General features: G+C 32.9%; 1 protein-coding gene across 2 annotated transcripts in view; it reads right to left on the reverse strand.

Annotated features, from left to right (window-relative positions):
• The window catches only part of ARIH1 (ariadne RBR E3 ubiquitin protein ligase 1), a 98,157-nt gene that overhangs the window by 54,633 nt on the left and 16,044 nt on the right, over positions 1-27,480 (reverse strand). The window contains exon 2 of one of the 2 annotated variants that reach the window (XM_011375574.2): positions 8,146-8,213. The exons of the other annotated variant lie outside the window; for it this stretch is intronic. Within the exon in view, the coding sequence (XP_011373876.1) occupies positions 8,146-8,213 (68 nt within the window). The remainder of the gene's footprint in view (positions 1-8,145; positions 8,214-27,480) is intronic. 2 annotated transcript variants of the gene reach the window in all.

The following is a 27,480-nucleotide window of genomic DNA, read 5'->3' on the forward strand; positions in this document are numbered from 1 at the left end:
TCACATTTCTCCATAAAACAGCCTTCAAAGCCTTTCCACTTAACAGGAAAAAAGTCCAAATTAATTTGCTTAGAATTCAAGGTCCTCCATAATGTGCTTCCTATTAAATCCATCCAATCATTTCCCTTCTATTTTTCATGTATTCCAGCCACTCTAAGTCTCATTTCCATTCAACATATGTTCCTTAAACTTCCTCCACACCAGGAAATGTTTCCTGAACCTGAATTGCTCAGGTTTCTATCTCCCCCTGCCCTTCCAAATACAATCAAATGCCATCTCATCAATAAATCCCTTCCCAATTAAGTCAGAAATAACCTTTAATATACTCCCATAAAGTTTTATCTCTAAGAACCTTGAGGGTAGAAACTGTGTATGATACACTGTTGTGTCTACCTCTTCACCAAACTTCTGCTCAATATCTTACACATAGCTGATATTCGAAAAATCCCTGACATTTATGAAGTAGTCAAGTTGTACAAAGACTAGAGATAACAATGGATAAAATAAAAATACCTTCACATACCAGAAGTTAATTATGAAACAACATATTATTACTAATTTGGCTATCATAGTAACATAGAAATGCTAACTCTAGTACTCACCAAATGGGTATTAATGCTTCAGAATGAAAAATGGAAAGCTATTTTTAACACAGTCTGGAAAGGATTAAAATCAGTCTTCAATATTCTTTGATTACACCAGTCTGTTAAAAGTAGTGAGTTACTGACCACCTACATTTCCCCTTGCCTCAAATATGCCGGTTAATTCATTAACATCCACGTTATACTCTAGTAACTAAAATGAGTATTAAAAATTTAATAAAATAGGCCTTTAAGAAAAGAAATACATTGCAGGAGAGAAGATACTGACTTTTTACTTGTTTCCAACCTGAAGAGCTTGATTCTGGGGGTTTTGCCTGTAACTCCTGCCAAACTGAAATCTAATTTACATCCATGCATAATTTCAATATAAGTTCTATTACAGAAAAGAAAATCTAGAAATGGCTAAATTTAATTAAAATATTTACTTAACACTGATTACATATTAGGAGTTCTGTTAAGTGCTAGGAATGAAAGATGAGTTAGGATAACTCCTGCACAAAGAACTCTAATAGAAATGGTGAAATATTAAATCAAACATATATTAAGATGCAAAGGAATGATTAACTCTTGAGAAATAAGAAAAGCCATCTTAGCCATCTTAGAAGTAAAGCTTAAATTCTGAAACACAATTAGGAAAAAGGGCAATAGGAAAGGCATCCCAGGCATGGGCCAATGACAGTACAATTTTAAAGATGTTCCCTAGAGCTGCGTAGCTAACAGCCTACTTTGATACCCATAGAAGCCCTGTGTCAGACAAAGAAATCATTTTCAAAGTCGAGGCAACACAAAAATGAATTTGGTAACCACCTTAAATGTTTTACCTACTAAATATATGAGAATGGAAAGAAAGATATAAAAATAAAGATAAGATGTCAGACAGACAGAGCTGGATTTTTAAGAGTTGTCATAAAAAAGAAAGGGAAAGGACAACACACTTTCCCAGCCTTTCCTGCTGGGAGGATTCATACCTAGCAGGACAGGTTGACCTGACCTAAGGTTTATGAAAAACAAAGTAGTTGAAGAAGGTTCAATGAGAAGTTCACCTATCAATGGGATAAGGAGATATCCAGCTTCCAGAGGCTGCAATAGCAGAAGTACTAGTTGTGTGATCACAGGCCCAATATTGATGATATAAGCTGTGTGGCCTATGCCCAATGGCAACAGCAAGAGCGCTTCCACTAAAATAGTGAGACACAGTGATTTTGGCATTTTCCTGGCTGCACAGCTTTCATGGCTAATTCTCAGTCTTTAATGTCTTTTCCCCTTAAACCTATACAATTTGTTTACAACAGGAAATCCTGATGGATACACCAGGAAAGGAAAAGAAAGTTCACGACATGACAGATGAAATAATGGAAAGAACATCTCCCCCAAATTATGATAGGATCAAAGCCCAGACAGAAAGGTTTTGCCTTAAAGTAGGAGACCAGATATAGTCATAGCTGAACTTCTGAATCTTTGATTTGCGTTTTTCTTCATCTGAAGTAGCATGGTAAGAAACTAATGAGTAGAAAAAAGTAATCTATAAAACAGTAGAGAAATTAATCTATGGTGTAAAAACACTGAAGGCTGGGTATGGAAGAAACAGTCAAAGGTCTGGAAAGCTGCTATGAGAGATAAAAGAGACTAAAAAGTTAAAATGTTTCCTTCTCCACCAGCCCTTCTTATCCCACACCTCCCTCATCAAAATTTATTTTTAAAAAGACTTTATCACTCATATTTCAGGTCAGGACAAATTTGTTTAAACTGTGAATTAGAAGTCTGGGGGCAAAGAAGAGGAATTATTGGCAAGAATTTACTTATACTTCTATTTTCCTCACTGGTCAGAGGCTCTGGCTCACTAATGAATAAAAGAAAAGAACATTGATATGCCTGGTATGTAGAAATGAGGAAAGAGGATAAGTCAAAATTTAAAATATTTTACAATTTTGACGAAGATAAGATTTATCTTCAAGGATGTTAAAATGAATAGAAATAATACTTGAACACATTCTATTATTATCAAGTGGGAAGCAAGATTTTTTTTAATGCTACATAACAAAAATTACTGGTCATACTGTCTACCTCTTGTGATTCCTGGGATTCTAAATAGTTATAAGATTTTTATACTTCATTTTGTTTATATACATTTAGTATCCTTCATTTTTATACTCAAGAATTGGGAGGTATATAGTGTCACTGAAACTAAGACTCCTTACATTCTGTTTTTGTTTGTTTTTTTTCCCATTTTCCAAGGGTATTAAGGTGTACGTGTTGGGGGAAGGAACGGAAAGGGGCCCTGGTTTTGGCATTTTTTTTAAAGTTCTCAGGTGATTCTAATATACAACCACTTTAACGGTTTATCAGTTGATTCTCGAGTTCCCTAGGTAGGTGATTAATATTATCTACATAAAATTTCTCTTCCTTTCTAATCTTCATACCACTTTTTAAATTTTCCATGTATCATTTTATCAGAACTTTCAGTACATATAAAATGGTGGTGACAGCCAGTAACCTTGTTTGATTTTAATGGGCATGCTTCTGTTTCAACATTAAGTATAACTTTGCTGTAGATTATTAGTTGATACCCTTTATTAGCTGAGAAATTACCTTCTTAGTTTGCTAAAAATTGTTTTTTTCTAAATCATGGATTAATGCACATTATTATTAGATGCATTACTGGCATTTATTATGCTTACATTTTGGTTTCTCTTCATTAACTTGTTAAAAAGTAGAAAATGCTCTAGGTGAGTTATTTTCCCGCCAATGGTGACCTATTCTTCTCTATTCCTAGGAGAAATCCTATTAGACCATAAATCCAATTCAATTATTATTTTATTTATGAATTCAACAGCTATGTTCATAACGAAGATGGTTTTCTTATGTGGTCGTCTTTGTCAAATTTTGTAATCAGGGGTTACTTTGATTTGACTAATATGAATTCATGATCTATATTCTGAAATAACTTTCAGTAGGACCAGCAGTCCCTTGAAGGTTTATTAGATAAAACCTGCCCATAAAAATCATCTAGTGCTTTCTGGGGAAGAAGTATGTATCTTTTAGTATATTTACTACATTTTTCCATGGTTATTTTTCTACTTCTTCTTGGGGGGCAATTTAGGTAATTTCCATTTCTACACTTTCAAATGTATTGGTAAAAGTGGTATACAGTAATCATTTATAATTTTGAAATAATTTTCCTATCCGTAATTATGCATTATTCCTAGTTTTATTTGTGCCCTTTCCCCCTACTCCCATATTTGCCAAAAGTTTATTACAAGCCCCCTTCGAAACAGACTTTACTTTTTTTTAGAGCAGTTTTAAGCTCACAGCAAAACTGAGCAGAAGGTAGATTATTCTTATATACCCCTATACCCACACTTGCAAAACCTCACCCACTATTAACATCTCCCAACAGTGTGATACATCTGATACAATCAATGAACCTATGTTGATATATCATTATCGCCCAAAGCCCATCATTTACATTAGGGTTCATTTTGGTATGGTACATTCTATGGCTTTGGACAAAAATATAGTGACATTTTTCCACCATAACAATTTTATACAGAATAGTATCACTGCCCTAAAAATCCTTTTGGCTCTGCACATTCACTGCCCTCCACATCAACCCCTGGTAACCACTGTTGTTGTTGTTGTTGTTGTTTTACTGTCCATAGTTTTGCCTTCTCCAGAATGTCACATAGTTGGAATCTTACAGATTGGCTTTTCATTCAGCAATACACATTTAAGGTTCCTCCATGTCTTTTCCTGACTTGAGAGTTCACTTATACTTAGTGTTGAACAACAAATTCCATTGTCTGGAGGAACCAAATTGATTTTTCCATTCACCTACTGAAGGGTATCTTGACTGCTTCCAAGTTTTGACAACTATGAATAAAGCTACTATGAACAACTGTATGCAGGTTTTTGTGTGAACCTAAGTTTTTAATTCATTTGGGTAAATACCAAGAAGGCTGACTGCTGAATTGCATGGTAAAAGTATGTTTAGCTTTGTAAGAAATCACCAAACTAGAAGCTAAATGGCTGTACAATTTTTCATTCCCTACCAGTAATAAATGAGAGTTCCCACTGCTCCACATTCTCATCAGTATTTAGTGGTGTCAGTGTTTTGAATTTTGGTCACTTTAATAGGTGTATAGTAGTATCTTATATTAACCAGCAATAACCTAATTATAAAAGATGTTAGTAACCCTTCATATGCTCATTTGACATCTGTATATCTTTTTTGGTGAGGCATCTATTCAGATTTTTGCCCATTTTTTAATTGGATTGTTTTCCTATTGTTAGATTTTAAGAGTTCTTTGTATGTTAGATTTTAGGAGTTCTTTGTATATTTTGGATAACACTCGTTTATCGGATGTCTTTTGCAAATATTCCCTCCCTGTTTGTGACTTGTCTTCTCATGCCCTTGTTAATTTCTTTTAAAAATCCATTTCAAACAGCTATCTTTTTATTTATGTTTGTTCTTGATTTCATTATGTTGTTTTAAAATATTCCACTCTCTTTGGGTTTATTCTGTATTTTTCTAACTTTCAATTTCAAAGGCTTAGTTTGTTTTCTGCCTCTTTTTCTTTTTCTTATAAAGATATGCATACTGTAAATTTCCCTGTACGTCTTCACCAGCATTCTATATTTAAAGTTGTTTTCTTTTTTGGTTTCTAAGAGTTATTCGGAAGTGTGAAAACAGAATGTATATATTTATTTTTCTTCAAATTTATTATAACCTAGAATGTGACCAATTTAAAAATAATATACTCTGAAGGGTACCACATACTAATACATATTTTAAATTCTATGTTTATTTACTTATAAACAGACTAAAAGAAAACAGTGTAAGAATAGTTATATGCCAAGAGAGATAATGGAGATAGCACAAACAAAACAACAATAAAGTTTTTAGAATGAATAAAGTCGGAAACTGTTGAAATAAAAAATTCGAGATGGCTAAATAGCAGAGTGGATGCAGAGAAAAAGCAAGTTAGTAACAAAAATACCAGAAGTTTTAAATTTTTTCTGGTATATAGTATATTCATATTAGAATAAAATTCCTGATGAGTTAAAAAAAAAAAAAAAAAGTTAGTGAATTAAAGGTAAACCTGAGGAACTTTCACAGACCAGAGTAGAAAGACAAAGATGACAAGTACATAAGTATTTTGAAAAAAATCAGACTTGGAAAAGAGATCCAGAAGTTTCAACATGTGATTAACATTAAAGAAATAACAGCTAAGAATTTCCAAAAACCAAAAACATGAGTTCTCCAACTTAAGGGTCCCAAAGGCTTTGTTTTCAAAACCTATCTCAAAAACTCAGAATATTAAGAATTTCTCTTAGGACACTCAAAAATTTATCACATCTGAAACTTGACTTAAATGACTATATTCTAGAGGGAAAAAACGTTAAATTTGGAGAAAACAATGGGAAGCAAGAAGACATTTTAAAGAAGTTAAACATATTGAATAAAAAAAATAAGATCAAATGAAAATTTTAACTATCAAGCTAAAAGAAGAAAGGACAGAGAGGAAAAGTATGCTATAATTTTTGTCTTATGCAAGGCATAGATATAAATACTGCAATTAAATGTTATAAACTTAAAGTTTTAAGGATGCATATACAGATTTTAAGAGTGACCACTAGAAACACTAAAATATTTAACTCTGAAATTATTGTTGGGGGGGAGCGGGAGGAGAGAGGCAGGCAAGAAAACTTGATCAAGGCAAAAAAATAACTGAAGAAAAACATGGTGAATATAAAACACAACTTACAATTGCAGTAATTAAATCTATACATATTAGTTATCATAAAATAAACGGTGGCAGTGCTAATATCAGATAACGTAAGATATGATGTGAAACTCATTAAATGAGACAAAAATAGTGCATAGTGATTTTAAAAACACTAAAGATTTATAGGTACTCTATAACTTCAGAATATATAAAACAAAAATTGAAATTAACAAGAAACTGAAAAGTTCACATATACAAGTTTCCCAGAAGTCATCTACTTTTTAATTCATACTTACCAAAATTAAGCAGAAAATTTATTTGAAAAATGGTTTCAGCAGTGTCAACGGTGTTATAGAACAAAATTCAGAATGTCTTTGGAGAAATACATTAATAAGAAACAAACTGTAAATTACGTCTAATTCATTAGAAGAGTATCACATATAAACAATGAAAACTCTTCCTAACTGGTGTCATAAAATATGCCTGAAAATAAATATTACCAAACTTAAGAAGTATCACTGACTTCAAAAAAGATGGTGAGATCCATGGGGCTAGGTGGTGGGTTGGGGAGGTCACATTATAATCATACTAATTGTAAGGAACACTTTATTCTTCATGAACCCTGCGAAAGCTGTAATAGATAGTATGTGTTTAAGAAATCCAACAAACATGAGTTTGAGTGCTAACTCCTTGTGTAACGAAACTGAGATAAATATATTATGCTCTAAGCCTTAGTTTCCACATCAATTAAGTAGGTATAATAGTTTCTAGTCCAATAAAGCTATCGAGAGGATAAAATGAAATACTGTCTGGCACAGAGGGCTCAAAAATTGATTTATAATTGTCACTGTTCAATTGCAGTTGGGGTACAAGGTGTGAGAAATTGGGTAATATTCTTAGTATTATTTTAGTATCTGTTTTACAGAGTACTTTCAATGTTTAAATCCAATGGGAAATATTTTCATTTATGTCTTACATTTGGGTTCTCAGTTCCCAATCACTAGTTGTAATTTTTTATTAAAATGAGGATTGCTAATTTTATTTTATTTTTTCTTTCTAGGATTGCTAATTTTAGACAGAATAAGGCTGAGAGAATAGAGGCTGTCACCCTATCACCTTAACAAGTACTCCAAATTTCCAATCTAAGGAAGAGAAAATGATTAAGAATGTCATTAGTACTGTCATTCTACAATCCCAGTAATTTCTTCCCTTTTAGAACAAGAAACATTTTCAGAGGAAAAATACAAAAAATATCCAAGGTAATAAAATCCTGCACTCAAACCAGAGAACTAGTTCAAACAGCCGATCTGGTGACCAGGATACTCTGATAAACTTTGTTTTTACTGAATGTCATTAATATACCTAACACAGCTTTAAAGGATTATGGGCAAGAAATTTTAAGTAATTAAAAGATCTATCAAGTGCTTCACTAAAACCTACTTTTAATTCTCAGTATTCAAAAGTCTATGTAACCAGAGGATAGGAGGTAGGGGAGGAGGCAGATAGGGTAAAAGAGGCCAAATACGTGACGACATTGAAGAATTGAAAATAAATTAATTTTTTAAAAAAGTATAGTAGAAGATATTGAAGCAGAGCCCCATCTCACCTCCAAAATAAAACAAGAAACATTAAGTCTCAGTTCCCTTGACATTAAATTTATTGCAAAATTTACAGATTTATTAAAGCAGATACTGCTTGCACATTGGTTTGTTCATATATCAGTATATAAACCAATGTCCTACTTTCTTCTCATAAATTCTGTTCAATGGACTTTCTGTGTTACTTCTAAATACAAAGCTGATATGATAGTTCCTTACCTTTCCATTAGCTTCTCTTTATCCCAATTGAAGTGGCTAAGGAGTATTCTTGTGATTGTTGCTGGATTCTATAGGGGGAAAAAAAGTCATTTTAAGGTAAGAGCACTTCATTGACATTTAGTGAATTTTTAGGTTGAATTTAAATTTCTGAAACACTCCACCCAAGTTTCCCTTCCTAAGGTATTTCTTTATTTCTCTAAGAAAACACAAAAATTTTAATTATAAGATCAAAACTAATTTAAAATAGTAAGCCACACTAATATGGCAGGATTCTATAGGATTCTAAAGCAGAATTCAAAATAAGACAAAAAGTATTTAAATGAAAAATTACTGTATTAAATCAAGCAGAAATTAAAATGAACTTTTAATGCCATTAAGATTTAACAGCTGCCACATCGGCACACTATTAACAGAATTTCAAATACCTTAAGTACTGAATAGTTTAAATGATTCCAAACCATTTTGAGTCAGATGGTCGTTCAAAGATATTTAATAAAAATGACAAAATATCTGTACTGAGTAATAATTTATGGAGTGTAATCTTAGGTTATTTCATTTCTGAAAGGACAGACTAATGCCATGAAATAAAAACTTTACTGTCCCATATCATTCGATGCTGTCACAAATATTTCCATTTCCCATGAAATCAGTAAGCTTACCATTTGGGTAAGAATTTTAACTTAAAATGCCATGGTGCCTAAGAGATGAGCTAAGCCTGACTGGTTCAAAGACACCAGAGCTAGTTACAATGTCAGAGTCAGCTTATTTGGATTTCATGGATAATTTTATTATATCAATATTTCAAAAAAAGTTGCTGTGCATAAAACCTTTATTTCACCACAGACTACAGTATCAGTTAACTACTGATTTAGTTAAAAAATAATCCCATATAAAAATCATGTCATTAAAGAAATCTCTACCAGGTTTTCTTAACAATACCACTTGTCACAGGAAAATACACACATATTCATACCCTCAAAAGCCAAAGATGACATGGTAAGTCCTACCCATCTACCTACCACTCCAGGAACAATTTACTAATGCATCTAGTACTCCTAACTTAACCCAGACTTCCTGAAGAATCCTCCTTTAACACAGCACTCTAGACAGACAATCTGCCAGAGTTGTTTAATATGTGAAAAAAAAACCTATTATGTGATCCTCAATTATAATGTTTATTTGTACAGAATATATAAACATTGTCATGCCCAGCTCTTTCTTAGAAATGGGATTCAACAATTAAAAAAAAAAAAAAAAGAAAGAAAGAAAATTTCCAGAGTATGACAACAGGTTTTCACAATAGGATTTGTCTACCATTTAAATAAAGTTATTCATTTAGATTTAGGCATATGCAAAATAAAGGCAATAATCCTAACAATTAGGAGAATTAAATCTAGCAGTGTTCACTAGAATGGTGTGAGTTACTTTGTAGCACCAGATACACTATATTTTCTCCCACTAGATGGAGTGCTTGGGGGAAAATGATCTAAGAATTGTTAAGTCTCAACTTGCAAAGAAAAAAAGGGAGAGGAGGGCAAATGCCCTCTGACTTGATGCGAGTGCCTTTTCTGTTTGAGTTCTAACATCAAAAACTGGTCCCAGCCACAGGTTTCCAAACCTGCTGTTAATTCATCAAAAATTACTGCAGTAAGTTGTTTAAAAACCTGGATTTCTAGGTTCCACTCCCATGTTTTTATTTATTAGGTTTGGAAGTATTACAAATGCAATAAGACAAGAAGAAAGGCATAGAGATTAAAAACAACAACAAAAAAACCTGCTGTATTTTTATAGACTAGCAATAAATAACTGGAATTTTTTTTAAAGTATCATTTAAAATAGCACCTAAATATGAAATATTTTAGGTATAAATTTAACAAAATATGTGAAGTATCTGCATGCTACAAAATACTGATGAAGGAAAATTTTAAAAACCTAAATAAATGGAGAGATATACCATTTTTGTGGATTTGGAGACTCAATAAAAGTTGTTCCTCAGTATCCACGGGGAACTGGTTGCAAGACCACCCAAAGATACCAAAATCTGAGGATGCCCAAGTCCCTTGGTGTAGAACAACACATACAGCTGGCGCTCTGCATTCACAGATTTCCAATCATGGATCAAAAATACTATTTTCAAACCTCAGACGGTTGAATCCTCATATGAAAAACCTACGGATATGATAGGCCAACTACAGTCAAAATATTAATTCTTCCCAAAATGATCTACATAGTCAACACAATACCAATCAAAATCTCAATACAATTTTTCAATAGATGTAAACAAATGATTTTAAAACTTATGGAATAGCAAGGAAACTAAAATAGTCGAAGTAATTTTCAAAAGACCACCACCTGACTTCAAAACATACCATAAAGCTACAGTACTGGCAAAAGGATAGATACAGAGATCAAAAGAGTAGAAGCCAGAAATAGATCTACATAAATATGGCAAAGTGATTTATTACAAAGATGCTGAAACAATTCAATGGGTTAATTCAAACAGTGGTGAAATAATTAAGACATTCCTGTTTTAAAAATCAATTTTAACCTATACCCCAGACTTCATACAAAATTCAGAACAGATATACCTAAATGTAAAATCTAACACTATAAACCTTCTAGGAGAAAATCTTTGTGACCTTGGGTTAGGCAACCAGCTTTTGGAATGAAAAGACATGCCACAGATGGGGAGAAAATATTTGCAAATCATACATCTGACAAAGAACTTGTACTTAGAACATATATTTTAAAAATCTCTTAAAACCTAACAAGAAGAAAACAAAAAGCCAATTTAAAAAATAAGCAAACAATTTCAACAGACACTTCAAAGAAAATCTACACAGAGGCATAAAAAAAGTATATGAAAAAATGCTCAATATCATTAGTTATTCGAGATACACAAAAGTGCTATGGAGTATGTGGTGCAACTGAAACTCACACACTGCTGGTAGGAATGCAAACGAGTACAGTCAAAAAGAAAAAGATTAGCAGTTTCTTATAAAGTTAAATATATACTTACTACAACCCCCATACCTCACTATCAGGAACTGACCCAGGTGAAATGAAAACTTATGTTCACCTAAAACCTATAGGAAAATGTTTATTAACAGCTTTATTTATACTTGGCAAATATTGGAAACCAAAATGTTCCATAACTGGGGTATGAAAAACAAACTGTGGTACATATTCATAAAATGAACTACAACTCAGCAATAAAAATACTATTGATACATATAACATATGAATAATCTTAAATGCAAATTTTCTGTGACAGAAGCCAGACTCCAAAAGGCTATGATTCCATTTACATGACAGGATGGAAAAGGCAAAACTATATGGATGGTGTACAAATCTCTGGTTGCCAGTGAGGGTTTGAACAAACAGGGAAGAAAGAGGGACTCTTATAGGGAATAACGATGGAACTGTTTTGTAAGTTGATTGTAGAGGTAGTTATACAACTCTAGGCATTTGTCAAAACTCATGGAATTGTATACCCAAAAGAATAAATTTTATTGTATGTAAATTAAAATATAAATGTAAAATATTAAATTATAAAAGTAATCTAACCTGCACTAGAGTACCTACAGTAGGATTTCTGACAGTTAAAAGCATGAATGTCAAAAGGGCAATGCTGAATAGAAGGAAGAGAGATGTGAAATTATTTACTCTCAGGCACTTTACATACATTATTACTTCATTTAATCTTCACATCAATACTTAATACAAAGTAGGTATTATTTACTTTTTACAGATGAGGTTAGAGAGGTTAAGTGACTTGATTCAATATAAAATAGGTAAATAGAATCTGAAGATTAGAGGGAATTTGTAAAAATTTATGCCTGTAGCATCACCTCAAAGATTGTGATTTAATTGCTCTAGGTCAGGGCCTGGTGAAAGGAAAGAATCTACCTATGTGCACTACCAAAATTCATAATTAGTTCAGCGAAAAGGCAATTCAAGCTCTTGGTTAAAAGAAAAAAGAAAAAAGAAAAACCTTCTTCATTCTGTTTTTATTGTGTTCCTCATTTTTTAAAGATACAAACAAACCAAACAAATATAGTTAATGAGCAAAATAACTATTATCAGAAAACTAATACTAGCAGAGGTACATTTAACTTTTAGGACAATAAAGCAACCTATAATCTCATATATCTTCTAGTCATTAGCTCTAAAACAACAGTTTCCCAATTTGGCTACATATTAGAATCTCATGAGGAACTTCAGAAATATCAATACTTGGACTTTGCTACCAGCAATTCTGATTCAATTGTTTATTGTGGAATATGGATATCTGTATTTTCACCCCAAGTTTTCATCTAAAATTCACCAAATAATAGCAAAATGCAGTCAGAATTAGCAGCTACTATTCTAAACAGTTCCCCGCAATGGGGGCTCTGAAAAGTAAGGTATATATGTAAACTCCCATACGAATATAAAGTATAATATTTTAGTAATCTGAAGAAAATTACAGTCTAGGGTTACAGGAGCAGTGTTTGCTTTGAAAGTTCTCTTTTTGCATTTTTAAAAGGTGGGCGTAAATATGTCAACTGTCCCAGCTGAGGCTTAGAAATCAACGCACTATCAACCACTATCCTTTGGTCAAGTGGTTCTAACTTTGGTATAGCACATTAGAATCATCTGAGCAGGATGTGCAGGACAGACCCAAGCCAAATATATCAGAATTCTGGAGAAGTTAGGGAGATTTCTTAAATCCTAATTAACATACAGAGAAAGGCCTCCAAAGCCTAGCTTTTTATTCATTTCAGTATTTGATGTAAAAAATAATTAAATAGGTTACAGGCTCCAACTCAAAACTCAGTTTGACAATTTTCCTACACAAGAATGGGCTCGTGTTTCTAAGATAGTTTCTATCTAAGCTTAATCTATGAGTTTCTTAAGAGAGCTGCTGATAGCCCAAAATTTATAGACTATTGTTTTGTTATGCCTTCTTAAACATTAGAAACCCAAAAGCCATGAAGTACAAAAACTTCTGTATAATTTGTAACACCTATAACGAAAGGTAAATAAACAAACATACATGTCAATAAAAAATGGACAGTTTATGAATTCGCACAATTGGCTAAAAATAAGAAAACATTCAATCTCCTTAATATAATGAGTTTTTAATCTACTGCAATGGCTAAGATCTTTAAAAACTGGTAAGATCCAGTGACAAACATTTAGGGAAATGGCCCATAACAAGTTACTGAGATGGCGATTTTGGTGAAAACTTTTGTGAAAGCAGTTTGGTAGAACTGATCAAAACTCTAAATGCAAATGACCTAAGACCTAGAGATTCCACTTCTAGCAACCTACCCAACAAAAATACACAAGAGTAAAAGGGCAGGAATAAGAAATTTGACAATGCAAATTATTTGGAAACATAATAAAGCAAAAATAACCTACATTTCCCCAAGAGACTATCTATAAATCATGCTGTACTTATACTTAATATAATACAGGAATATCTGCTTTATTGCACTTTGCAGATATTGTTTATTTTACTAATTGAAGGTTTTGTGGCAAGTCTGTGTCAAGCAAGTCATTGGTTCCATTTTTTCCAACAGCATTTGCTCATTTCGTGTTTCTATGCTGCATTTTGGTAATTCTCACAATATTATTATTTTATTTGTTATGGTGATCTGTGATCCATGATCCTTGCTGCTACTATTGTAATTGTTTTTGAGATGCCATGAACTGTGCCCACATAAGATGGTAAACTTAATCATAAATGTGTGTGCTCTGACTGCTCCACCAAACCAGCTGTTTCTTCCTCTACCACTTCTCCTTCTTCAGGCTCTCTCTCTCTCCTAGGGCCTTCCTATTCCCTGAGACACAACAATATTAAAATTAAGCCAATTAATACTCCTGCAATGGCCTCTAAGTGTTCAAGTTAAAGAGTTGCAAGTCTTCCACTTTAAATCGAAAGCTAGAAATAATAAAGCTTAGTAAGGAAGGCATGTCAAAAGCCCAGATAGGTTGAAAGCTAGGCCTCTTCTGCCAGTTAGCCAAGTTGTTAATGCAAAGGAAAAGTTCTTAAATGAAATTAAAAGTGCTATTTCAGTGAACATAACAATGATAAGAAAGTGAAAGCCTTATTGCTGATATGGAGAAAGTTTTAGTGGTCTAGATAGAAGCTACGACATTCCCTTAAGTGAAAGCCTTATCCAGAGCGAGGCCCTCTCTTTAATTCCATGAAGGCTGAGAGAGGTGAAGACTCTGCAGAAGAAAGTTTGGAAGTAGCAGAGGCTGGTTTATGAGGTTTAAGGAAAAAACCATCTCCAAAACACAAAAGTGCAAGGTGAAGCAAATGCTGATGTAGACACTGCAACAAGTAATCCAGAAGATCTAGCTAAGATAATGAATGAAAGTGGCTACATCAAACAACAAATTTTCAATGTAGAGGGAACAACCTTATATTAGAAGACGCCATCTAGAATGTCCACAACTAGACAGAAATCAATGCCTGGCTTCAAAGCTTCAAAGGACAGGCTGACTCTCTTGTTAGAGGCTAATGTAGCTGGTGACTTTAAGCTGAAGTCAAATCTCATTTACTATTCAAAAAATCCTAGGGCCCTTAAGAATTTTACTAAATATACTCTGCCTGTGCTCTATAAATGGAACAACAAAGCCTGGATGAAAGCACATCTGTTTACAACATGGTTTACTGAAAATTTTAAGCCCACTATTCGGATTCACTGCTGAAAAAGAAAAAGATTCCTTTTAAAATATCACTGCTCACTGAAAATGCACCTGGTCATCCAGGAGCTCTGACAAAGATGTACAATGAGATTAATGCTGTTTTCCTACACATGGACTAATTTTGACTTTCGAGTCTTATTATTGAGGAAATACATTTCATAAGGCTATAGCTGTCATAGATAGTGATTCCTCTGATGAATGTAGGCAACGTAAATGAAAGCTTTCTGGAAAAGATTCAACATTCTAGATGCCCTTAAGAACATTCGTGATTCACAGGAACAAGTCAAAAAATCAACATTGACAGGAGTTTAGAAGAAGTTGATTCCAACCCTCATGAGTGACTTTGAGGGGTTCAAGACTTCACTGGGGGAAGTAAAAGCAGATGTGGTGGAAACAGCAAGAAAATTAAAAGTAGGGCCTGAATATGTGACCGAATTGCTGCAATCTCATGATAAAACTGTAAGATGAGTAACTGCTTCTTATGGATAAGAAAACAACGTGGTTTCTTGGAATCTACTCCTGGTGAAGATGCTGTAAAGACTATTGAAAGACAACAAAGGATTTAGACTATTACATAAACTTAGTTGATAAAGCAGCAATAGGGTTTGAGAGGACTGATTCTAATTTTGAAAGAAGTTCTACTGTGGGTAAAATGATAACAACAAGCACTGCATGCTACAGAGAAATCGTTTGTGGAAGGAAGGGTCAACTGATGTGGCAAATTTCAGTTTGTCTTATTTTAAGAAACTGCTACAGCCACCTAACCTTCAGCAACCACCACCATGATCAGTCAGTCAGCACCCAACAAGGCAAAATCCTCTACCAGAAAAAAGATTATGTCCTGTTAAAGGCTCAGATGATGGCTGGCATTTTTAAGCAATTTTTTTAATTAAGGTATGTTCATTTTTTTGGACATATGCCATTGTACATCTAATAGACTACAGTACAGTGTACACGTAATGTTATATGCACTGGGAAAACAAAATATTCATAGGACTCCCTTTATTGCAATATTCATTAATTGTGGCGATCTGTAACCAAAACCACAATAGCTCTGAGGCATCTGTATTATGCAGCAATTAAAAAACCAAGGACAAAAGAGATCTGTATGCACTGACATGGAAGGATGAGAGACCAATGAGTAAAAAAAAAAAGTTATTGAGCAGTGTACAACATTCCAGTTACATATTTAAAAAAGGTAAATTTCTACGATATAGTGAATGTGCAATTTAAAAAAAGTTTCAAAGGCTATAAAAGCTGTCCCTGAGAGTTATCCTTGAGGACCGGTTTCAGAGTAGGGTGAAACGGTGGGGTTTTTTTTCTACTTTATGGACATGAATAGAAATTTAAAATATTACTTTTATAATAACTATAAAGAGTAATACAGGCCTTGCTATTCAAAGTGTGATCCACAAAATCACAATCAACTGAGAATTTGTTAGAAATGCTGAATCCTAGGTCCCAACCCACATCTACTGAATCTTCATTTCAATTAGATCACCAAATTCCTGGGTGATTTCCATCCACATTAAAGTTATGTTGAGAGCTTCATATACTAAAAGTCACTAAAAGGCTTCAATATAATTAATACTTAGTCAATGACATACAATAAAATAAATTCTTTATGTATCCAAAGTTCATACAGTACCATAGGCAAAATGGAAGAAGAGTACTATCTTGCCACCAAAAGATTCTCTGGACTTGGATCAATCAGGATTTGGTGCAGGTGACAGAAACCACTAACTAAATATTTTAAACCAAGGCAGAGTTAATAAAAGAAATTAACCGTTAGGAGGACTGAGGAATGGGGCTATAAAACTATGTCTATAGGAAATGATACAACATTACACAACTGAATCATGAGGAGCTCGCCTCAGTCAAATGCTTCCTGATAACACAGAAAGGTGAAGAACAGATGGCACAATGCTGTATTTCTGATACTGCAGAAAAACCTCACATCTTCACAACCCAGCAAAAAGAGGTGGGGCAGAAAAGGGAAGAAAACTGAACTCCTTTCAAATTTCTCACACACACATATATTTGTCAGCTATTTCATATCTAAAACCCTAAATGCAAATAGTTTGAGAAATAAAGTTTCTGGCTTTCTAGCCCAGTAGTACAGACGAGTGCTTAGGAGGGTTGAGGAAGACGATCAGAATTCCCAGATGATTTTAAAGCTATATGCATTTAAAAAGAATCTGTAACTAAACAATACTAATCCTTGAAATTTCCAGTTTTGAATATTTCCTTCTAAGCTGCTCTCAGAAGAAGAAGAGAGAAAGGAAAAATTTTGAGGGTAATTAATGTTTTTGAGAGACTTTCCCATTGAAGATGCTTCTTGGAAGATTTGGCAAAAATTTCACTTTCACTCACTACTCTTGGAGATTATTCAAAACAAAATTTAACACTGACAAGTTTTGACCAATTATCTTTAATTCCATACATCTATGATACTTAATTCCAAATTCTGCTCAGATAAGCATTTGAACTACAAATGTAATTCTGATGTATCAAAACTTGTTAATGAATACACCTAGCCAACTACCCATCAACATCTCAAACATGGCTTTGCTGTTCTTCACCTGCATTTTAAGAAATTACTTCTATGTCATCTTAAATTTGGAAAGTCAAAGATTTCACCTCTACAGAATGTCAAGTGTTTAATCAGAATTTAATAAACTAAAATGTTTCTGTAACTGTAAGGAAGGATACTAATACTGTGCATAATCATTTGATTTATTCTGTAAAAGTTCAACCTAAACCAATGGGGGTGGAGGATGGAAGGGATATATTTACATAAACAGTAGAAATAATAAATAAGGTAAAAATTCTATTTTACATTAGAAAAACAAACTCAGGATTTAAAATAGCACTTTTCCCCCCCCCACTATATGCTTTAGCATCTACTTGACCAAGAGCCAAATCATTTCCAACAAATATAACTTAGTTTTAAACCACCAAGACCCATTCAGGAAAGATTTCCTTAGATCTTAAGTCTCCTGTCCATTCCCTGAAGGAGGGCAGGGGGTGGTGGTGGTATCTTATAAATTAAAAAGGGTAAAAACTAAAAAGGGTGAAAACTAAAAAGCTAAAGCCAAGAACCAGGTAACTTCAATTCCAAACTACTTTGGCATAATGGAGCTAATCTAAACCACGAATGAAGATTCTATATAGATCACCTCATTCTACTTTACTATTTTTGTGGTAGTTCATAATTGTAAGAGATAATTGATGTTATTTAGTAGCCATCTCAGTTATCTATTCATGGTCTCACCTCAGAGTTCCAACTGTCAAGCCCAAAATATTAGTATTCTACACAACTATTGGGGCACACACTGAAAGTGTTCCACCAGTCATAAAACCAAAACATCTGAGTGACTTCAGTGTACTGCCATTTCACTTAACACAACCACTAGCCATCTCTAAATTACCTAGAGATGGTATACAAAAATTAAATTAGTTCTGTAAAGTGAACTGCAATACCATTAAGAAGTCTTGTATGTAGTTACCTCTACCTCTGGAGGCACTTAGAAAAAAAGATACACATACATTCCCAACAACTTCTTAATAATGAATTTTAACAGTAATTGAACTAGCACTTTCTCAAACCATACCTTTTTACTAATATCCTTCCCTTCCCATCATAGCAACTCAAAATAAGTAGCAGGATTCGGATTATCATACTCTGTTTCTACAGTGCACACAATATTGAATATAAACATGAAATTACCTGAAAATCATAGTGCTTATTTAAAAAGTGTGGAAGTTTGATTTAAGTAAATTTGCATCTCACAAACTTTTTTCTTAGAAAAATTCTATAAGAAAGCTATTGTAAGTTTTTTAAAGCCCAAAAAGTAGTCATAAATCCAAATGATCTCGAAATAGACACAAATATACTCCTGTACTATTTTTAAAAAGTTTTATAACCAAGCTGTAACAGGACATGTACATCTTCAGTACATTCATTTGCCAATTATTCTCAAAATACACAGCTCAATGATTAAGAATCACGAAAAAGGAACCCGTGGTATACACAACCGGAATCTTCTTTCATGAAGGCTTATAATAAATTCTTGGACTAAGAACACTTCTACATACATTTACTGAGGGAATTTTACAGAATGAAAGTATGTATCACCTTTGATTATGGGCTTGAACTAAATTATTTTTAATTTTTTTAAATTTAATGTATGTGTAGTTTCAGAAGTTAATAGTAACCTCCAGTTTAACAAGCTTCTTTGCCATATCTTAGTTACTCATTTCCGGTTCCCAGAGGCAACTATTTTAAATTCTTTTGGCTGTTTCTTTGGTATTTACTTTTATCATAAATGTTTATGTTCAGATATTTACTATCTTTCCATTTAAATATTATATATCACCTTCCTAATGTGAAAGTGAAGATTTAGCACTCCTACATCCACCCTCTCCCCAAACTTTCTTGTACAATCTTTCTCGTTTTTATTTAAGCCTCTATCCATTGTTTTTAACAATCAACAACAACAACAAAAAAAAAGTCATAAAGAAATGAGAACCAGACTGGTATTAGACTTAGTAACAAAGAGTAAAGAAGTCAATATCTTTCATAAACATTCCAATCTAGAGTTTCCCAGCTAGCCAATCTAGCAACCAAATTTAAAGGCAAATTAAAGACACTATCAAGGCCATGACGAAAATATCCTAGGAAAAGTTCTGTGGGAGTTAAATTAAGAATGTATCCCAGTAAAATGAGATTAAACCAAGAAAAAAAGACACAGATCTAAGAAGCTGAGGTTCCGGTCCAGGAGAACGGTGATAAAAAGTTCATGGTTGATAGCTTTACAAAAGAAGAACATCCTAATTAGAGAAGGACAGGATAGAGGGCCCCAGGAGGAGCATAAACACAATCCAAATGACCTTGATACCAGAAGTACTATTGTTAGGAAATGTCCAGAACGTGACATTTGGCCCATTTAAAAAAATAATAATCTTAATATACTTCTTGGATTGTCACTGAATGAAATTATAACCATAAACACAAACGCTGTTCAATAGCGTCATTTTTAAAATTTAAGCTATGAGCAAATTAAGACTTGGCAAAAGGACTCTGATAACAGAAAAATATAGCTGGCATAAAGTAGGATTCTCAAAGGTAAGAAAAGAGGAAATAAATAATGCCAAAAGGTACTATTAAAGAGAGGTACATTAAAGTTATAAATATAATAATTTGAAGCCATAATACCTCTTTAACATATGCATGTATTACTGTTTTTCTCATTAAAAAAAGTAGAAAGGATTTAAAAAAGCAATTCAGAGAAATGTTAAAACAACCAATAATATTTTATCACACTAATGAAAAATTTAAGACTCTTAATAGTAGTGTTAGCAAGGGTATACAGAAAATGATAGTTCACACACTGCTGGTGTAAAGATAAACTCAATCATCTTTTTTAAAAAGTCTTATTTATAAAAACTGTAAATGTCTATACTCAAAATCCAGCAAGCCCACTCCCAACGTAAGGTTAGATCTAGAAAGGAAAAGGAAAGGACAAAAAGGAAGGAGACACACAATACAGAATTAACAAAATGTCCAACAGCAGAGAAAATGATAAACTCATATGGCCATATGAGAAAATACTGTACAACTGTTAAATCCACAGTATATTAAAACAAAATAGCAATAAAGTGGAAGTGGAGTAGGAAATGTGAAAGAGCACAAATACAACTCATTTTTCTTCTAAAATCATTTCGGTTGTAGATTATTTATTGACATAAGAAAGCATACGTTTAAAAAAATCAAATCTTAGGAAAAATTTAGATCCAATTAAACAGTTCAAATCTTCAGCACCTTAAGAATCCCTTTTCACAAAGATATAGATTAACCAAATTTTGTAAACCAATATGCATTTTTAAAAAGGAGAAACTGAAAAGTAGAAGTTATTTCTGAAATGTCAACAGTGGCAGAGACAGGATTAGAACAAATATAGGCCTCTAAAATTCAGAACTATTTTGCTTTACATTGAGTTGGACTGCTAGATTTGATCATTTTGAATAAATTATAGATTCATGACTAATATTCATTTCAACATAGGCATACTATAATAGGTAAAAAAAAATGATTTAGACCATGAAATACCTAAAATACATCTGGAAGGAGCTAAGTATGAAATATGAAAGTAAAAAAATTAACCAAAAAAAGTTTCCAAGACAAAAGGGGGGGCCATCTTAAAACACCAAAGCATCTTGTTTTAACACTATTGAATCGAAATACCTCTACTATGGTATACCATGAAACTTCACTACAAACTACGTTTCCACATTCAAAAGGTAGTAAACTAATCTCCTCAATATAGTACAGAGTTTATTAAAGTGTTAACTACTAACATTAGACTTTTGGGCTGATTGAGGCTGTTGTTATTTAAGATACTAGGTTTTACAGTCATTTTGAAAATCCAGCAATCCTCACTGAAAACCAAATACAAACTTTTATCTGCCTTTTCATTGGGAAGCCTTGAGAAGCACTCTATTAACTTATTTGGAAAAACATAGCCCCTTCCTTTTAGAAGCCTAATAGCAAAGAAAATTATGCAAATTATCTATATTCAGCTATCCCTATAATCCCTAACTTTACAACCAATTATGAGTACTATAAACAACCTACTAGCACTTTACACCTTATATATGTCTTCCATTTTATTCAAATGTTTGCATTGTATTGCCTACACTTTTAAAACAAGTCTGTCTGTGACTTAGGTCTTAGGATTCAGCATAAAAAGGCTATTATTGCTCTCATTATAACCCAGCATTTTAAAAAAGCAAGCAAGCAAGCAAGCCAGGAACTGCTATAATTGCTATCGTTGAGCAAGTAAATGGATACAAATATTTAAATAAAAATCCTTAAGCTTCCTTATAGAAGTTAAAAAACAACCTTGAAACTTAAGATTATATCCATCGAAATATTCTAGAATCAAAAATATAAATAAATATTAACATATAAATATATACATATGGCACATCAATCTATCTTTCCTGCTGCTTCTCCCACAGGTTCACAAATGGGATCTTTTGTCACCACTGTTTCTGAAATCAACCAGGTTTATGAATCGATCAAATATCATCATATCTTACACATTTAAACAATTCTTCTATTATTAAGCACTTTTCAAAAAGATAGTGGCAAATGGCAATTCATTTTGTTGCCTAAGTGCCAAGTAAGTTTCTGGTTTAAAAAAAACAAACTGTGTCCTTTATAAATACATATGTTAAATCTATCATGTCAGAACAGGCTTTTCCATAAAGATTTACAGGATAAGCATTATGACCTTAAATAATGAAGTACTTGCTGCCAACATGTGTGCGTGCATGTATGTTTAATGGTCCTTTAATGACTTGTCTTTGGAATGATTCTGTCCTACCTTTGCTGCTGCAGCCCGCCTGTCCTTTGCATCACTGAATTCATACTTCTGGAAGTACCCAATATGCACTGTAACAGACAGATGGACAGATCAATGGGCCACAGCGGCAAAGGCCAGATAGACAGACTTGATAAAAATTAAAATCAAGGTATATAAAGGGGAGGGGGGAACCAGAAGAAAACATATCTACCTATATTCTATAGTAAATTAACTGAACTTCATATCTGCAATCCTCCCAATACACATACCCAAATAAACTATCCTTAATTTCCATAATAACATCGACAGTACAAATACAGCAGGCACTTCTGTAATCATGCCACACAATTTCTTCAAATAGAGGTTGCTCTTTTAATATACAAAAAACTATCAAAACTGAAGGCTTCCTATGCCAAAATTAAAAGGTAATTACTACATGCAGAAATTTTCTACTGTAATGCGAAGGTCTATGTAATCAGAAATTACTGAATCAAAGTCATATTTCAGCATTTTACCATTCTACATTTGCCTATCTATGTAAAAATGGTTGCTAGCACCACATCTAAATAACTTTGGGGGCTTAAAATATATTATAGCGCCATTTAGATCTATTTCCGAGAAATAGTAAAACATTCTATATAAAATTATCAACGGTATCTTTAAAAGTTATGTAGAGTCCTCTTGTTGCCTCAAATCCATTCAAGCAAGTATTCAAAAAGTAGCTTCTAAAAGTTATTTTTTAAGAAGCATCTTAGTATCTCAAAATGTTGGCTTGGCTTAAGCTTCATCAAAAGCTTACATCCATGGAAAACCCATTTTAATTTAATCAAATATCTCATTTTACATGCATCTAAAATACTATAGATCCATGTAACATATTTAAGAAACACTGAGGGAAAATATTTCTCCTTTTATTTCCAGGGGATGGAACCATTTACAAATTTATTACTGTAACCCCTCAAAAACATGAATGGGTATTGAAACATGATAATCAAATGTAATGCATGATCCGTGACTGAATTCTAAACTAAAAAAAAGAAAAGCTCTAAAAGACATTAATGAACAAAACTGGGGAAGTGTGGATGTGGTATGTATATTAAATTTTCTTCTATCACAACTTTATTGATATAATTCATATACCATAAAATTCACTTTCAAAATGTATAATTCAGTGGTTTTGATTGTACTGAGTTGTGACAGTTGTGTTAACCATTAATTTTAGAACATTTCATCACTCTAAAAAGAAACCCCACATATCCATCAGCGGTCACTTCCCATTCTCCCCTTATTCAACACAGCCTCTGACAACCACTGATCTACTTTTCGTCTCTATGGGTTTGCCTATTTCTGGACATTTCATATAAATGGAATCATAGAGTATGAGGCCTATTATGACTAAGTAATTTCATCATTTGGTTTTACTTATCTAGGAAGGCCAAATTGAGAGCTTGCCATGGACCTCTAATAATCTAATAAGTAGGTTTCACTGAGGTAATGAAGAGCAACTATTAATCCAGGAAGTTAGTGAAATGAAGGCTGCTTAAAACTTAAACTACACTATTATAATACTTATTTTTACAGATGAGGAAAAAGAATTGAAATTAAATAACTGATACAAAGACATACAGATGATAACCAAATGTACTTACAACAGATGTAATAATGGTAAGACTGAAACTGAACTTAATTCTGTATGATGCCAAAGACTTAACCACTAAACTATTCTGTCTCCTAACAAAATAATTCACCAATTCTCACTGATTCTACCTCCTAATATCTTGAATGCCATACCCTCCTCTCCATTCCTCCCTTGCTAACCTTACCATATATTTCTTGCTCAGATTATCATAATAGACTTCTCACTATTCTTCCTGCTTCCTCATCTCATTTTGTTCTCATTTATTTTCTATACTGTCAGCAAAGTGGTCTTTCTAAACAATAATCTTACATTAATTTAAAAGTTTAAAGTTTCACCTGGCCCAAGGGGCTAACTCCATCTCTCTTAGCACTATGCTAAAGTCTTTCATAAAATGCCTGCTTAGGTCCAGCACCTACCAAACCACTTACCAATTATTTTAGCAATATTCAATTCTTTAGTGTTCATTCAACATATCAGACCATTAATAGCTTCTCCCTTTGTATATTCTAGTCCTCCTCTGTTTGAAATGCCATCTCAACCCTTTCTGCCTAGTGAGCTACTATTCATTTTTCAAAACCTAGCTTCAGACCCATTTCCAACAGGAGGATTTGTCAATCTCTCCCAGAAGACAGCATTAAACATTCCTTCTCTGATCTTGTAATTCTACTGTTGCACATATCGCTACACTGTAATTTATTTATACATGCCTCCTTAAAGAGCTTTTCAGTATCTATATTCTCCCAGCACTGTAGCAACTAAAGAAATAATAGTTGGTATAAAAAAAAAAAGTCAATTAAGTACTCAACTTATATACTGTGCCCAATTAAACTAAAGTATTATTTTTAAGAACCCATTAACCTCAGAATTGCATAAAATAATTACAATATGATATTTAGGGTCTTAAAATTGGGCAGGGGAGGATGGAGATTCTACATTTAAGAGAAAGGTATTAAGAATGAACATATTAATAATTGTGGTTGCTTCTAAGGGAAGAAACCAGGTAGTTAAGATATTAAGGTGGGAGATTTTTTACTTTTTAATCTTTTGTACCTTGAATTTAGAGCCAAGAAAATATACATATAGTCAAACAATAACATTTTTTGAATCCTAAAAAAAAAAGTTTATCAACAGTTTAGAATACAAAGGCTATTTAAAACTTTTTTTTTTTTTTTATCAGAGATTATTGAGGAGAGCTCAGTTATGTTGGCCTCCGCTTGCAACTTACTGATTTTGGTTACACCGAATAAAGAAAATCCTGATTCACAAAGATAAGTGTGCACTGCAACTTCATATTATTCACTTAAACTGATCCAGAGCTTAATAAAGGTAGTAGAAAACATTTTATTCAGAGCTAACTTGTTAACTGTTTTTATCTTTATAAATGCAGAATCAGAGGAAATATACAGCACTCAAAACCCCAAAACTATTAACACAATAACATCGAGGTGAGTTACCTATTTATTCACTTGTTACAGCAAAACTTCCCAGTGTCTGTGAGGAGGGTATGAACAAATAGATCTGCGTTCGTTCCCCTTGTCTGGCATTTATCTAACTGAACAGGGTGCATGCACATGTGCAGCTGTAGGTTTATAACTTATGTAACTATGCTTGAGCAGACGTGCACAGGTCTGAACCCAAAATACCAGAACAAAATAATCTTCCTAATCAACAATCCACAAGAAGTAAAACAAAAGCTTTATTCTGGATTCTGTACACATACAAAAAAAAGTGTTAGCCTGAATATAGTTTAATACACTGGTAGTCACCAATGTTAAATAATCTTTAAAAGTATAGAAAGGCTATCGTGAAGAAGGGTTAAGACTGGGTAGGTTCAAGTAAAAAGCCACAGACAGGTATTAATATATGAAAGAACTCAAAATCAGATCTGTTCAAATATGAAATGTGCTCACCTCTATAAGCATCTATGGGGGTTTAAATTACTATAGAGGTTTAAGACTAGGCTCAGGGACTACTTTATAGGGAGGTAGTAGTTGGTAAATGATTAATCAGGATAACCTTTTAAGACCCCTTTCATCCTGTTAATTTGATTCTATGCGAAACAAAAATTGTATTGATTCTGATACAAAATAAAGATTAGACAAGTTTATGTCATCCTTAATTCTTTAGCTATTGTTTAAATGTTTTATTTTCATTCTTAAGGGTGACTAGAATATTTTTGTGAATTTTAAAGTCCTATTTACACCCCTTTGGCTTTACACCTGGGTAGAACGCAAAAATATAAATCAAGTTTCAGACACCATCATAGGACCCAGCTATAACTAAATTAATGTAATGACTTGAGATGATTACAGAAAACAGATATGATGTTTAAACCTAAAAGTCAGCGTAGTGAATAAAATTATATGATTTCTTCTCAAAGGAATATTATTTCCATATTAAATGACAATCTCAACCCCACTAAGTTTTTGCTTCATACGAACTTAAGTAATGAAAGGTAAAAACATTTCTTTATATGAGTTTAAATGGTACCAGTAATAAGCTCTGAGAACTTCACAAAAGAACAATTTCCTCATTATTTAGCAAAATAAGTAAAGTCAGCCATTCTCTCTTTAAACATATAAAGCATTTGTTATCCAGCATACCCACAACAATTTCACAATACTGTTCTTCCAGAATCTCTCAGTGCTTCTGTCAGAAGAATGGTGGGGCTTTTGTGTACCACTGGTCTCAGTTTGTAATTTCACACATAAATCATGAACAAATTTTACATAATATATACGCATATTATAACACAGGTCAAGTAGTGGAATTATTTTATGCTAAAACTTTGTGTTTTTAAATGCTTACACTGGACTAGAAAATAGTAAATGCTGTAATAGCAGTTTGGGCTTAAATTTTTCTTGCGGATGGTACATTTGCAGGCTAGAAAGTGTAAATGGGGCATGTATTAGACTTCTGCCTCTATTCCTCTCTTATTTAGATTCATAGGTCACAAGTCAAAGCCCATTAACTCTGTACGAGTCAATCTCCTGGGGCACAGAGCTGGATGGAGAAAGGTAGTCAGAAAATACCCAGCTCAAAAGACAATAACATTCATGCTTTATTTCTATTTAATGATATAAAATACTGATTTCTAACCCCAACTATGAAAAGCTAGGCAAGTTATTTAATTCTTCTTAGTCTCAATTTCCTTATTCATAAAACAGTAAAAATGCCATCTACTTCAGAAAGTAGTTGTGATGACTAACATTCCTTTAACTGATTTAAGAGCAAAAAAACCAGTATATTAGAGAATGAGAGAAGAGTTAATTGAGTGAAGTGGACAGAACAGGAATGTGAACAATTTGCAAATGATAAAAATAGGGATAGTACTAAGACTTATTTTTATCGATAATAAAATCAGTAAGAAAATTCACATTTAATTTTGACTATTCAAAGTGTTTATCAGCTATGTTCCAGGAACTGTGCTGGTAAATGGGAATACCAAAATACATACGCTGATCCTACTCTTAAGGATTTCAGAGTCTATTTACTGGGAAAGTAAATAACAGATATAAGTGCTTTTTAAAATAAAAGTATTACAAAATTCTTAGACGCACTCATAGCGAAAGATTAAAAAAAGAAATGATGTTTAGGGTGGATCTTGAAGTACGAATAAGTTTA

Source organism: Pteropus vampyrus, unplaced genomic scaffold, assembly GCF_000151845.1.
Source record: "Pteropus vampyrus isolate Shadow unplaced genomic scaffold, Pvam_2.0 Scaffold10, whole genome shotgun sequence".
Classification (NCBI taxonomy): Eukaryota; Metazoa; Chordata; class Mammalia; order Chiroptera; family Pteropodidae; genus Pteropus; species Pteropus vampyrus.